The 14,066-nt window shown below is 42.6% G+C and overlaps 2 protein-coding genes across 5 annotated transcripts; both read right to left on the bottom strand.

Annotated features, from left to right (window-relative positions):
* Window positions 1-526: 526 nt before the first annotated feature.
* Window positions 527-4,027, bottom strand: LOC117426588 (protein CUSTOS-like). 3 transcript variants are annotated; one of them, XM_034044311.3, is made up of 6 exons: window positions 3,817-4,027; window positions 2,924-2,978; window positions 2,475-2,573; window positions 2,069-2,130; window positions 1,687-1,777; window positions 527-1,397 (listed from the first exon to the last, which is right to left on the bottom strand). In XM_034044311.3, the coding sequence occupies exons 1-6, from the start codon at window positions 4,010-4,012 to the stop codon at window positions 1,112-1,114; spliced, it is 789 nt and encodes a 262-aa protein (XP_033900202.3). In that variant the 5' UTR covers window positions 4,013-4,027; the 3' UTR covers window positions 527-1,111. The 3 variants fall into 3 exon arrangements, with proteins under 3 accessions (XP_033900202.3, XP_058850265.1, XP_058850266.1); XM_058994282.1 differs by having other exon boundaries at window positions 2,069-2,127; XM_058994283.1 differs by lacking the exon at window positions 3,817-4,027 and adding an exon at window positions 3,132-3,810.
* A 1,089-nt stretch (window positions 4,028-5,116) lies between these two features.
* Window positions 5,117-14,015, bottom strand: LOC117428079 (ras-related protein Rab-36-like). Of its 2 annotated transcripts, none has more exons than XM_058994277.1 (11): window positions 13,721-14,015; window positions 13,257-13,410; window positions 10,438-10,529; window positions 9,655-9,720; window positions 9,399-9,500; window positions 8,737-8,801; window positions 8,396-8,447; window positions 7,781-7,862; window positions 7,476-7,566; window positions 7,059-7,178; window positions 5,117-6,753 (listed from the first exon to the last, which is right to left on the bottom strand). In XM_058994277.1, the coding sequence occupies exons 1-11, from the start codon at window positions 13,921-13,923 to the stop codon at window positions 6,683-6,685; spliced, it is 1,098 nt and encodes a 365-aa protein (XP_058850260.1). In that variant the 5' UTR covers window positions 13,924-14,015; the 3' UTR covers window positions 5,117-6,682. The 2 variants fall into 2 exon arrangements, with proteins under 2 accessions (XP_058850260.1, XP_058850261.1); XM_058994278.1 differs by having other exon boundaries at window positions 13,257-13,389; window positions 13,721-14,013.
* Between the last annotated feature and the right edge of the window lie 51 nt (window positions 14,016-14,066).

The following is a 14,066-nucleotide window of genomic DNA, read 5'->3' as shown; positions in this document are numbered from 1 at the left end:
TCCTGATTTTCATCACTCGATTCCCCCAGCCTTACATCTGCAGGACTGGAACTCCCATCGCATAGTAGTTTGAGCCATTCCTGGGTTGAATAGAGCACACCTGGAATGGGTGAAGCTGCTATGCAACAGGAGTCTTATTTCCAGCTCTGCTTTGGCGTGTTTGTCAAGCCTCGGATTTCTTAAAGATCAATGCAGTGACGCTAATTGTCCCTTGAAATTGGACTCGCTGCAAGATTACAGTGGAGGAATGTAGGCATCTGAAGGGAAGGGGATCCAGTGATGGTGTAACGGAGGGCTATGATCAGCCAGTCTATTCACAGCTTGGTAAATCTACGTTCATTACATTAAATAAAGACAAGCTAACTTTAAGCACGTTCACAGAAACAACACGACCCAACGATGAAAATACAAAATGCAAAGTGAGTAAGTAAACAAACCCACTTTCCAGGTTTTGAAACCCCTTTCAAGTTTGCAATTAACCCCCTCTGAACTGCAGAGCGCAAGAATGCAGACACACAAACCGGGCTTGGAAAACATCCCTTTAATATGCAAAGGTTCTGTACAGCTGGAAGGCAGAACCCACTGACGCTTGCACCCGATTTCCAAACACATCCACGCTTTATACAATCAGGATACGGATCTGTGCCCAAAGAAACGGATTCCAAATAACCCAGCATGTCCCATGCACACAGCTGGACCTGCAGTATATATACACACTGTACTGCTCCAGACCCCAGCTTCTCAATGCCTTTCCACTGAGCAAACACTCTGCATTAGCTTGAAAGAGATCCCGCGGCTACAGACACAGTTATCACTACCTCTCAGTCCTGCTCAGGAGGCCTGCTGGACGCTGTCCGTTCATTTTACAGAGCCCTGCTCCTGGCACCTCGCACCCTAACCAACAGAGAGCTGCAGTGCCCTGGGGAAGAGGGACAGATAGAGGGAAAGAATGGGAATGCACAGAGGAAGAGCGAGAGAAAGCTAAGGGAATAGGGACCCATGAGAACGCGAGGTACAGAGAGAATACAAGCAAGGAAGGCAGAGAGCGAGAATGCAAGGCTGTGATGGGTGTGGGTGCTCTTGTCCAGGCTCCAGGCTGGGAAGCAGTCTCTTAGGTGTCCCGTTTCACTTTGGTTTTCCTGCCAGTCTCTGGGGTGCAGTCAGCCCCCTCCTCCTGCCTGCTCTCTTTCTTTTTCTTCTTCTTCTTTTTCTTCTTCTTCGGAACCTGTGGTGTGGCGCTCTGCTCACTGCAGCTTCCCCCCTCCTCTCTCACTCCCTTCCTCCCCTCCTCCTGCGCTCCCTGGTTCTGCTGGCTGGGGATGGCGCTGTGCTTCAGGATGTCTCTCCCCGACACCGCTGCCTCCCTCAGCCTCTCCTCCATCTCGCTGTCCGAGTCACTGCAATCACACACAGGGGAGAGTCACAAACCAGGGGTGCTGACACGGCTCACAGTTTAAACAGTCCATGTGTGCAGTTCAAGCGGAGCTGCAAGCCTTAGTGTCCACATGGTAGAAACTCTGCAGTGCAAGCCAGTTCAGTTCTGTACACCTACAGTCTGCAAATCCATGTGCAGGGATTTTTAATAAAAGCGATGGCAGGCTTGTCTGACTGATTACAAACATTCCCTAGTGTGGTTAAACCGGTTTGAGCCTACAGTTTAAACGTGAAGGAGATTTAAAATCTCACCTGGAGCTGGGAGGGGGGCGGCGCCTCGCTGCCGGGGGGGGGTCCGGTTCTGCAGTGCCGCCCGGGATGGAGGTGGAGAACAAACGAAATCCTGAAAAAAAACAACAAGACGAGGAGCAGGTCCCAATCATCAAGGACGGGCTGTTAGTCAATTAAATCAGCTTCAAACGAAAGCAGCTGAACAATCACAAGAGTGGCTATGCCTCTAAAATATCAATTCCAGTTCCTTCACAGGGACGGAAATGCTTTTAAAAAGGAACTGGAACTGGAATTGGAATTGGAACTGGAATTGGAACTGGAACTGGAACTCGCATTGACCCCAACCCCGATTCTTCACAGTTAACTTCACGCTGTCACAGATAGCTATTCTCAGGTGGCTTACCGTTGTCGTCACTGCCTGGGTCAGGGGGAGGACTTGCAGCTTCCTCTGTCACTGTTATGCTGCTGCGAAATTCCAAAGAAATTCACTGTTAAAACAAGCTCTGCCAATCAGTGCTGTGAAACAGAAAGACACTGTGAACTACATTCAGAGCATGCGGGTGAGAAACACTGCTGCTGTGTGGAGCGTTGAGTCAAATCTGGGGCCAGCGATTCCCAAGTCACAGTCTTCACTATACAGCAGTTTGATCCCTGGTTTCCCTGTGAGTTTAATAGGACACACCTGAGCTTGTTACTTAGACACACTGGGGCTGATCAAGCTGGCAGTAAAACCTGCAATGGGGGACACGGCTGTGTGATCGGAAGGAGTCTTCTTTCCATCCCTGGAGGTGCAGGGACGGGTCACTCACCTGTCCAGCATGGCGCCCAGCTTCTTGGCCACGTGTGCGCGGAACTCTGGCGTGGTCTGCAGCTCATTGGCATCGTGCTCGTGGCCATCCACGCGTGGGCTGCAAACAGCAGCGACAGTCAGTCACGTGACTAAAGAGCTCCTTTAATAGGGTCCTACTGACCAACAATGCTTCCCTTGGGATACAAATTAGGGTGCACAGGAGTGTATCACTGGGGCTCATTACCAGTAAAAAGGAGTGATTGAAGTTTACTGTTAAAATAATCTTAACAAAGGGAGGCTAACCAGCAATAAATAAGAGAGCTCTAGTGAGGGTGCATGCACGCTGCCACCCCCTCCCTATCGCCTCCTAGTACTAAGAAGAGGGTGAATCAGGCTGCTGCTGCTGCTGCCCAGGGGTGACTTACGAGGACAATATATTAAAAACGGTGAATTAAAACACAAACCTACCGACGACTAGGTCTGGCTGAAGTAAAACCATTTCTCACTTGTTTGGTGTTTTCACCTAAAAATTCAAATCAGAATGTGTAAAAAATAAATACCACAAAACGTTTTATTCTGAGATCCGTCATCTCACAATGTGTGTGAATCCTTTTGGGGATTTTGTTCTATAATAATAATAATAATAATAATAATAATAATAATAATAATTGCTTGCCATTAGAATGTCTTTGGCACCACCTCCTGGACAGATGATCATGGTCATGTTCCGGAAGCATAGGGTAAAGTCTCAGGTCTGTATATCAATTGTAAATACACTTGCACGAGTGTAATCGCAGTACTGTGTCTGCTAATAATACTAGCTGTGTTTTCATGGAGGTTTATAGCCTCTGATCAGACGTCTATGGCAGTCAGTATTATTGACATTTATATGTATAACTTGCAAAATGTATTACAGAAGCGTCTTCGATACCCGTCGCATTGAGTTGTGAAAACAGCACGCATGATCCTTCTATTTTCAAAGAGCTAGCTAACACGAAGTGCTGCCAATACTCTTAATATATGATTAACATAGAAAAAAAAATAAAGTTAGTATAAATAAGTTGCTGTTTGTAAAAGTATATATTAATACATTAATGTGCTTTTTCAATTCAAAGTTGAATTAAAATAAATACACACGAATGTTCTTTCAATAGTGCACAGTTCAAATGAACTGCACAGAACAGGCATTCTACAGAGATAGACACGAGAGCGTGTTGTTATGCATGTATTTCTCACAGTTTTCTGCACTGACAAAACCCGATGCATGCAGCTCTGCCTCTGCTCAGCGTGTCTGTGTCTTTCACAGCGCCCTGCAAGTCCTTTTCTGCGTCTACCTTCCACATGAAAACGCTGCCGGGTACCTGCTTGGGTTTGCTTTTGAGTTTCCTTGGTGCCGAAACTCCAGGCAGCCTCCCGGAGCTTCTGCACATCCTCTTCGCTGCTAGAATCAGACTCACTCGCTGCTGTACTGGGCGCAGCCATTCTGGACTTGCCAGGGACCAAGCGGAAGCGCAGTGCATTCTGGGGTATGTAGTCCAGTACGCACAGAACCCCCATGGCGGCCCAAAGGATCATTTTTGTTATTGAGTAACTTAAAATGGCTTAGATTCAATATATTAAAATACATTTAATTGAAGGACACAGATTCATATATATATATACACTTTTTTTTTTTTGTATTACATAAATGACAAAATTCTGCATGGGCTCAAATTAATAACCTGTTTACAGACCGAGGATCCGAGGGACTTAAAAAAAATAATAATCCCTTATGTTCCAGTAGAGGGCGCAATAGATCTCTAATTTTTATTATTATTATTATTTGTTTATTTAGAAGACGCCTTTTTCCAAGGCGACTTACAGAGACTAGGGTGTGTGAACTATGCATCAGCTGCAGAGTCACTTACAACTACGTCTCACCCAAAAGACTGAGCACAAGGAGGTTAAGTGACTCGCTCAGGGTCACACAATGAGTCAGTGGCTGAGGTGGGTTACAAGCCCATTTCTTTAACCACTGGACCACACAGCCTCCTGAGTCAATGAAGGCATTCCTGAGTCAATGAAGGCATGTTCTGTTACAGTCTGTTTGTACACAGGATCAGTGAAACGCAGGAGTGAGTAGCAGAACATGTTATTCATTGGAAAATGCATGAGGAATGGCAAGGAGTGGGAGGGGAGACATCTCCGCCTGCAGAGAACGACGTTACAATTCACATTAGGATGAAGTTTTGATCATGCTTTATAGTAAAGATGTGTTGTTATTATTATTATTATTATTATTTATTTCTTAGCAGACGCCCTTATCCAGGGCGACTTACAATTGTTACAAGATATCACATTATTTTTACATACAATTAACCATTTATATAGTAGGGTTTTTACTGGAGCAATCTAGGTAAAGTGCCTTGCTCAAGGGTACAACAGCAGTGTCCCCTAACTGGGATTGAACCCACGACCCTCCGGTCAAGAGTCCAGAGCCCTAACCGCTACTCCACACTGCTGCCCATTGTGTATTATAACTTCAAGGTAATGTAACAGGGCAAATCATTCAATCAGACATTCAGCATATAGAATAAAACACAACACACCGACACATGACTGCAAGCATGCCTATCCCAAGTTACTATACTGCCTAAAAGAAACTGCTTCTGCATCACAACATGCTTTTAATAATGAGCTTTATTTCTTTCTACAGCATTCATATCGAGATTCTCGTAAGCACATCACGTCATCACTCACAAAGATATACATATACATATATTGAACTTACAGAGATATCTGCAGATAAAGCCAAATGTGCATATACTGTGGCAAACAACAAAACAGAATCACTATTCGTTTCTCCTTGAATGTAAATGTGGATGTACGGCTGGCTGCAATGTTGCCTGCCATCACTATCCTCTCTGAAAAGAACAGATCTCCCTGATCAGACTGGAACCATCATTACTCGCTGGTAATAGTAAATGCATTTTAAAAAACACAATTAACACTGTTTAATGTTTGGTGTAATCTTTGGGATGTGTGTGTGTGTGTGTATATATATATTTTATATAGTCTTTAATTTAAGTAAACTATTGCACTGCACTTGCGTTTTTTCCCATCTGGCAGTGTGACACTATTTTGGGGAGCTTGCTGTTACAGAACATATTATACTGGCATCAAGACATTTTCTTAAGATTACAAAAAACTACAGAAAATTGAAACTGCACTAAATCAAATTAACTCAAAAAAATATTATTATTATTATTATTATTATTATTATTATTATTATTAAGATAAAAAACATAAAACATTGAAATAAAAAAGCTAACAAACAGTATTTGGGTTATCACCTACACACAGTTCCTATTAAGAATCATAATAATAAAATAAAAAATATTCTACTGAAGGAAAATGCACTGCAGAGACTACATTACTGTTAGAAATCAGCCTGACAGTAACATTGACCCAAAAACGACAAGCCTGTAAGGACAGGAGTGATGACTGAATTTCATCAGGTGTGGAAAATGAGGTCCACCCGTTCCTCATAACTGAGACATGAGGAGCTGTCCCGGTTTGGTGGATTTGCCATGAGTGATTAAGACAACTCAAGACAACACAATCTGGTGCTCTTGCCTTTACATCAACGAAAAACAGGACAGAGGATTTGAGCAGAATTGTTTTTGGTAAAGTATTATTTAAAACTGTCATCTTATTTTTATTTCTTTTAACCAAAAGTGAAAATTCTCGTACAGAGCTGTCGCTACCATCGCAGAGACTTTGTCCTCTTTTAAAGGTAGTGTTACACGTGATTTTTGTCAGGTCAAGATCTCATTCTAAATAGGAAAATACTTCCCATTAAAAAAGTAATGAACACAGCTTGGGAAAGAGTTCCTGTACTTTGATAAGAAAGCTAAAGCTCATGTAACACCAGGCAACTTTTTAAAGGGGGCATTTCAACCAATGTTGCAATGAATATTGCGGCTTTACCTATTGAAATGACCTCTAAAACAATTTGCTTGATAAACTGTCAGGAAAAGTTGTCCAAACGTTGCCTGGCGTTTGTAAAGCTGAGGTCTGCAGTTACTCTTAGTTTAAGACTGTCAGTATTAAGACAGGTGCTGTTCAGAGCATTATAATCCAACCCTGCTGCTGGTGTACAGCTGACTGCCTCTTATTTCTTTGCACGGCTTCACTTGGTCACAGGCTGGTGAAAGCCAACACAGCATCCGCCTCCATTCCCTCTCGTTAGCAGCAGCCCAGGTTCATCTGGGGTGAGCCTTTGCTTTGGGAGCTTTCTGCAGAGCTTCGGTCAATTTCTGTGTGTTAAAAAAATATATATATATTATTAATAGTGTTTAAAAAATATCTCTGGCTTATTATTCACTAGGAAAAGACCAAATGAGCTGCAAGACGTCTCTGACACAAGTGTACTGCAGATTTATTCTCATCCAGTCTGTCACCAAGAAAAAAAGGTGCTGATATTATTACCGCAGATACACGGTGATGTCAGATGCCAAGACGGAAGGGTTTTTAAGGAGGCACTTCTAGAGGAAGTGATTTATAATATCCCTATGCTTCCAGGTGAGACACTCGATCACAACGAAGAAAACAAATCCCTTACTGATGAGATCGCCCTCTCCAATCCTGGCTGCAGTGCCGTTTGACTTCTCCAAGTCTTTGAGGATGGATTCCTCGAAAGCTATAGCTGCCAGCCGGAAGAAGAATCCCTGCACGTTCTCACCTGAGAATAAAGAGAAACCAATGGAAATGAAGAGGCAGTAATATGCACATACACAATACAACCAAAGCCACGCTGAAAAGTACCTCGTAACAAAGACATGCAAAGCTTCATCAAAGCCAAACGACCTGGCAACGTGTATGCACTGAAGGGACGCCTTCACTGTGGCCAAAGATGGCCACGGTTTTGTTCATGGCTCTTTATATGAATCTGTCGGCATATTCACAAGCTACTGTACGTGGAAAGGAACTGTCAACTGTCAATCTGTTGCCACCTCCACGTATCAAGGGTTTAACTGACCTGTTTTAGCAGAGACCGACCAGTACTCTGCATGCATTTCTGAGGCCATTTTAATAGCATCGTTTTCTGTTCTTTCACACTCAGCCTGGGACTGAAAGGAAAGAAAAAAACGTTTGAACTTTCCGAGTTGTAATAGGGGCCTGATACTTCTGTTACAGTAAACTGTTTAAGCCATCTGACTTGCAATAGGAAATATACAGTATGACATACATTTGAAACAAAAAGTCAGAATAATGGAATCAAGACGTTTATGGTGTTGCAGAGATTAGAAATGTCTTTGGATGTGGAAAATCTGGAACACCTACCACCAAATCCTTTTTAGTGCCCACCAGGAAGATGAAACAGGAGCCTGGCTCATTCTCCTTCAATGCATCTTCCAGCCACTGTCTGAAATAAAGAGGAAGCAGGAATAAACAGCGACCATCCTTTTTGTAACTGTGCAGTCCTTCACACTGTTCCTACGCTTATTCAATGCATTAACATGGCTTGCCACAGCTTTTGCAATGCTTTGCAAACATGCTTCCCTGGGCTCTGCCTCTGTAAACGTGTATACTTCTGCACAACAAACAGGGACCCCAGATAACCCTCTGTGAACCTGAAACGCACAGCTGTAAACTGCATTGGAGCTCTCTGCAGCCCTAATCTCCTACACAGCAGCCGAAAAAAAACGTTTTGCAGCACACGGTATCCATGCTTTATATTTGCAAAAACACGGCCTGATTAATGAATTCAGTGTTCCGTGTTTAATCCTGAGGACGCCCATGCATGTTATATAAACAGGCCCTGGGGGTAAAATAAAGAGTCTGTTGTGTCCTTTGGCCGAGGGCAGAGCTTTCCACCCGATGGCCTCTTACACTTGCAATGAAAACCTCAGCTCAGTTTGTATATGCTGTTATTAATAAAGACAGGGAGAGACTTACCTTGTGTGCTCCAGGGTCTTAATATCAGCCAGATCAAACACTGTAATAATAACTGCAAAAATATCAAAGCAAACAATAGGGTCACTGCAGGCTGGTGGAAACACAATACAATGGAAGGCTCAGTCAGTGTCTTGCTCGTTCTAATGATATTAATACCTTGAGTATCTGTTTCTTCTTGTGTTAAGTGGCTCTAGTGATATGTTTCTAGAAATCGTCCAATGGTTTTTTTGGGGATCAATCCGCTCCTAGTAACTGAACGGGCGTCGACGCGCCCCGTAGTCTCTTCTTGTTCGTAACTTTTCTAATGTCCTAATGTTCTTATGACGAACCTGACCGCTCACCTTGTGCTCCCCTGTAGTACGCAGAGGCGATACATTTGAACTTCTCCTGCCCCGCAGTGTCCCAGCTAAAATACAGAAGCTTGCAATTAAACACACGGCCAAAGTGGAACTTGACTGACTGAAGAATCAATAAACACATTTCAGTGCTGAAGACCAATTGTAATAATTGCATTCAAACCTTTTCTTTTTAACCCTGGATACGCTTGCAACAGGCGTAGTCATCACAGAGGACGTGGTCTGTTTGATCATTTTAACCTTTGCATGATTAGTTCTCCCTCTGTAGCTCAAAAAAAGGCCTCTTCACAGTTCAATTCTGCAGATACGTGTCAGTGTTAACGTGTGAGTGAACGGGCTGTAACATTTTAGCATTTGTATTTCTCGTGAGGCTGGTTAGATTGTGTGTAGGTGGTGCAGTGGGTGAATGCTCTGCCCTTTCACATGGAGGTCAGCGTTCAAATCTAGCTTGGGTCACAAGGGAAGTGAGAGTCTGTGTATTGGTTGACCACGGAGACTGAACTGCTCCCTCTAAAAGCGTGGTCCCTCCAGGCCAGGCTGGAGGCACTGTGCTGCCAATCCAGCATGAGATTTCAACTTGGAAATGTAAGAACAGTGTGTATATAAACAACCTTAACCCTTAGTCAAGAGGGTGTTATTGTACTCACACTTGAAGGGTGTATGGAACTCCAGCTATCTCGAACCGTTCTATTTCAAAATCCACTCCTATTGTTGCCTTGTAGTCCCTGTCAAAAATATCTTTACAAAACCTGGAATTCAGAAAAAAAAAACCTTATTTTGATACACAGACGGCACAACAGGGTTTGTTTTTTACTTTTATTTGCTCCACAGCCAGCAACAGCGGCTAGCAAAGGACGTAACGGTTCGTGGACAAAACTGAAATAAAATGCAAAGAGTTCATACCTGTTGATGAGACACGTTTTCCCCACGTACAGATCTCCAACCACCACCACCTTGGATATTTTAAGCCTGCGATGAGAGACGAGAGACAAAGACAGCGTTCGTCTCAGCTGCTTAATTCACCCGAGACGGGCTCGTTCCTTGTCATGATTCCTTGAAACTGATTTTACCAGGAATGTATTACTTCATGACTGATGTTATCTTGTAGAGAGACATCAATGATCAAGGGATGCTGTTTGCGAGGCAGACAACGCAGTGTCATTTTTATCCTGCTTTAGCAGCGGGGCAGTGAGAGAACATGGTACTCAAAGGGTCAGTTTCTGTCGCTACTGAGATATTTAGACAGGGTTCTCAGTGAGGTTGATGTCGGGGGGACATTAGGACTTTAGAGATGAATTAATGAAGCAAAGACCCCTTTATAAAAGCTAACCTCTGTGCAATCATCCTGCGGCAACACAAACCATGCAAATGCACACAAACATCCCATGAGGCTCATTTGATTTCATTCAATTTAATAATTCATTCCATAATGCAAGTCACAATCCTCGTTGTGAATCAAGCTTTCAATCTGCAAAAATGTTTTTCATGCTCTGAAATGCCCTTGGTTTAGTATTTTCACTGTACCAGCAAGGAATCAGCCTCTGGGGGTCAAACGGCAACCAACATTTTGATCATCTCTTGCATAGAACATAACTATCCCACAGATGCTGGGTGCAGGGATAAATACAAGCACACCTTTGAAATGGAAAGTAATACAGCCCCAGTGCTGCGTGCGACGGTACCTACCCCACATTCCTGGTGAGTCGATCCTGACAGGCATTTCTCACTTGAACGTGGAAGTGATCTTTAAACTGGAGGCAGGCTTCAGGCGTGTACCACTGCAAATGCAATTCATTACAGAGACAATGCATAAATGAAGGGAGGAAGTCCCAAACTATTTAACCTTTACGTATTGAAGCAGCAAAGTCTTGTGTCTGCTACTGAATTGCAAGCTTAAGCATAACTTAAACACAGTGGGACATTTCTAACTGTGTAAGTGAAAGTAATTCTCCAACAATGCATTAACAATTAGCATCAAAAGCAGTGCGTCTGCATGCTTCTCTGCAGTGCTTGCGTGCCTTCATTCATATACCCAGCCCTGTACCAGCTGATAAACTATGTGAAGTTGAAATGCACATTTGATGATAGACTACACTTGTCACTTCTTGCCCTGGAGGGCTCAGGTGCTTTCAATAACAATCACAATTCTGTCACACAGGTGGCTGCTACAGACAGAAAAAAAAACAACCTGTTGTGGAGTTTAGAGGCTGGTAAGACCATTCAGCTTTATACAGTAATGGAATATCGAGTAGTTGGAGGTATGCATGGAAGAAAAGCAACATGTGCCACAAAGGCACGTACTAGATTCACCGTAAATAAGTCTCTTTGTATGCAGCCTCATTCCAAGGTGATATTAACAAACTGGAAAGCAAGGCTCTATGACTGAGTTATACAATACCTTTGAGGCATTGACCTGAAAAACCTTCACTGGGTTGAGACATGAATTGCATTGCGTTAACAAATTAATATTGTGTAAAAGAGATATATATTTATTTTTACAACATCCTTGATTCACTGCGTCACATATTAATCATTTGATGTGCGTGTGATTTGTGTAAATACAAATACATACAGTATATGTCTACCACTATGCATCCACCACACACAGTGCTGTGCATTCACTATGCTTTACTATCCATCGATGGGCTTTGCAATGCTTACCAACGCTTTACCCTGCTCTTACTATGCTTTATTACACTTTGCTATGCTTTGTACAGCAGGAAACTTTGATGTGGCTACACTGGTGAAGTCTGCTGTAACCTCAGTGTCCTGGCTAAAATCATTCGCATCACATGGCTCTTTCTCTTAATCCAATGAGTCAGCTGTTTTATCTCTTTGTACTGAGCAAAACCTAATAGGCACTGATTAAAGTCATGCTTCCCACACTGGATTAGCATTTCGGGGTTGGATAGCTTGAAAAATAATAGAGAGGCAGTCATGTGGCAACAGCACTACCAAGAGCTAATCTACTGCTGTTGAATATCCCTGAGATACAGTGGAGCCTCATAAGGGATCATGTCGTCAACTATGTTCTTCCCATTGTGCTGCTGTTACCTCTTATAAAAGTTTACCACAGCACATCTGCATGGTAAACTTTTCCCATGCTTGTACTGTGTATTTAACAGAGTTCATCACGGTTTTGCCATGTTTTTTAATATGCTTTACCATACCTCTCTGTGCATTACGTATGCTTTACCATGCTTTTTCACTTTGCTTTATTACACTTTGCAATGCCTTTACTGTAGGATTTTCTTTTTACAAGGGATCACACTATTGTAACAATTTATGAAAAATAAAAACATTGACAAAGACACTGCTCATCAGTCGAACCCTTTTTACAATTGCTTTTAGAAAAGTGTTTCTAAGTGGGATACAATAGCATCATTACAACGCTGAGCCCCTCTATCCCCCCCATTCCTGGGGTCTTGGCATACATTACTCACTGGAATGTGAAAGTGATCTTTACACTGGAGTGGACTTGTTTGGCATAGAAAGCTATTAACATCGATACCTGGAAGGCCATATCTTGGAAAGCATGTGTTTGTCTTTGAAGCAGTGCGCTGTCTATGTCTGGACGTGAAACATGCCCTTTTTACAAAGCGAATATGTTTCTAACAATTACCCTACTGTAAGCATATACTATAGCCTACAGCTGTGACACTTGTATTGCTGCATTCCACAGTGGCATGCTTACATCTTCCCAGGCCCAGGTGGGAATTAAAAGCTGTATTTCCTGATTTATTGTACTTCAAAAAAAAAAAAAGTTTCCTGCATATCCAGTTTTGCTCGTTGGTATTATGATGGTTATTATTATTATTATCAAATACCTGCGTCTTCAACCTGAAACACACGTGGCATGCTTCCACTGACTTCTCATTTTTCTTTACAAAAGGGATTTACCGTGAATACATTGTGATTGCAATGGGATTGTATAATGTATAATTACACAGACTTTCCGGGACACACTGGAGCACATTTCCAAAGTGTTTACTCCAGTTAATAACTAACTAACGAACTAGCATGGAAAGCCATTCTCTTTGTAACTCTTTCAACCCCTAATATAACTGCAGAGCGCTCTCATTCTGCAGCAGAGCAGTGTAACCTAACATACTAAGTAACATCAATGCCCCATTTGTATTTGTTTTTCAAAGACAGTGAAACAGACACAGAATTAAAGGGTTAACAGCATGCAGCTAAACAAAAGTACTGGTTTATTTATTTATTTTCTATTAGTGATTTTAGAACCAGTAGAAAATCTACTGGCAGCAGTTTCCTATTACTAGTTCAGATTCTACTGCCAGTACGAAGTCCCAAAAAGACCGGACTGAAGAAAGAGAAATACTTGTATTTGATTGACTTTAAGTTTAGAGAAAGTGAAACGTGTGGTTATATTAAGATGTTGTTTCATGCAGCTATTGCAGCAGCGGAATCAGCTGCCTTAATACCAGTAAAAATCCTACTGTTAGTAACATCAGCCTTATTTAAAAATTGACTTTTTTTTTTACCTTTGGGAACTTGGATATCACTCTGTCTCTGCTAACCTGCGCTGATAAATGCAACCTCCCGTTGTCCATCTTGCAGCTGTGATTCAAACCCGTGTCCTCGTTAAGGGAGAGAGCAGTCGGTTTCGCTCGGCCGCTGTGGAGGGACAGAGGATCGCTATGTAAACACACAGGAACACAACAGCTGTAATGTAAGGAGAGCTGAAAAAAAGTCACATTTGTTGCAGTCTGAATTCAAATTTATGCCACAATGTATAACTTAACATAACGATTTTTATGTATAGTCAATTATTAGACACGTTTAGCTCACAATGGTTGTAACACGATAACACATTAATAATACAGTCACCAGACATCAAAGACGAATACTTATTTCTGCCCTATTCCAATGAAACGTAATGTGAACCGTGACTGTATTGACACGTACATGTCTTTAGCACTGGAAGCAATATATTAATAATACTTACACAGGTCGCTGCTGTTGTTGTTGTTGTCGTCTGAAGAGTGAAGTGTCAGCAGCAACCGTGAGCTTGTGAGTGTCGCGGACCGAAACGTTACCATGGCAATCAGCGTCCCCGACAGAACGTCGCTCACGAGGGCGGAGCTTTAACAGCACTGCACGTCTGTCAGAGATGTCCGTTTTCCATTCATGATTTACTGAACAGAACATGTAATGAATTACTGCCGTTCAGACATGTTTCTAATGAAAGGGACATACCAGAGCCACTGTAACACATCCAAATTAAATTAGACGTTAAACATGGCTCTCTACCGCCCCGCCCTCGACCACGCCCACTCCGCCGCATCGACCTC

The sequence above is a fragment of the Acipenser ruthenus genome, chromosome 21, assembly GCF_902713425.1.
Source record: "Acipenser ruthenus chromosome 21, fAciRut3.2 maternal haplotype, whole genome shotgun sequence".
Classification (NCBI taxonomy): Eukaryota; Metazoa; Chordata; class Actinopteri; order Acipenseriformes; family Acipenseridae; genus Acipenser; species Acipenser ruthenus.
Note: the sequence above shows the minus strand (reverse complement) of the source record. Positions and strands in the feature narration are given on the sequence as shown.

Excerpts from the sequence above, each read along its gene's own strand:
- LOC117426588 (XM_034044311.3), bottom strand. The coding sequence starts at position 4,012 with ATGGGGGTTCTGTGCGTACTGGACTACATACCCCAGAATGCACTGCGC. Across the intron at positions 2,979-3,816 it reads TCAAAAGCAAACCCAAGCAG|GTGAAAACACCAAACAAGTG; the intron begins GTACCCGGCAGC and ends TTGAATTTTTAG. Across the intron at positions 1,398-1,686 it reads CGCCCCCCTCCCAGCTCCAG|TGACTCGGACAGCGAGATGG; the intron begins GTGAGATTTTAA and ends GTGTGATTGCAG.
- LOC117428079 (XM_058994277.1), bottom strand. The coding sequence starts at position 13,923 with ATGTTCTGTTCAGTAAATCATGAATGGAAAACGGACATCTCTGACAGA. Across the intron at positions 9,721-10,437 it reads CGACTCACCAGGAATGTGGG|GCTTAAAATATCCAAGGTGG; the intron begins GTAGGTACCGTC and ends CTCTCATCGCAG. Across the intron at positions 7,863-8,395 it reads AAGACCCTGGAGCACACAAG|ACAGTGGCTGGAAGATGCAT; the intron begins GTAAGTCTCTCC and ends TCTTTATTTCAG.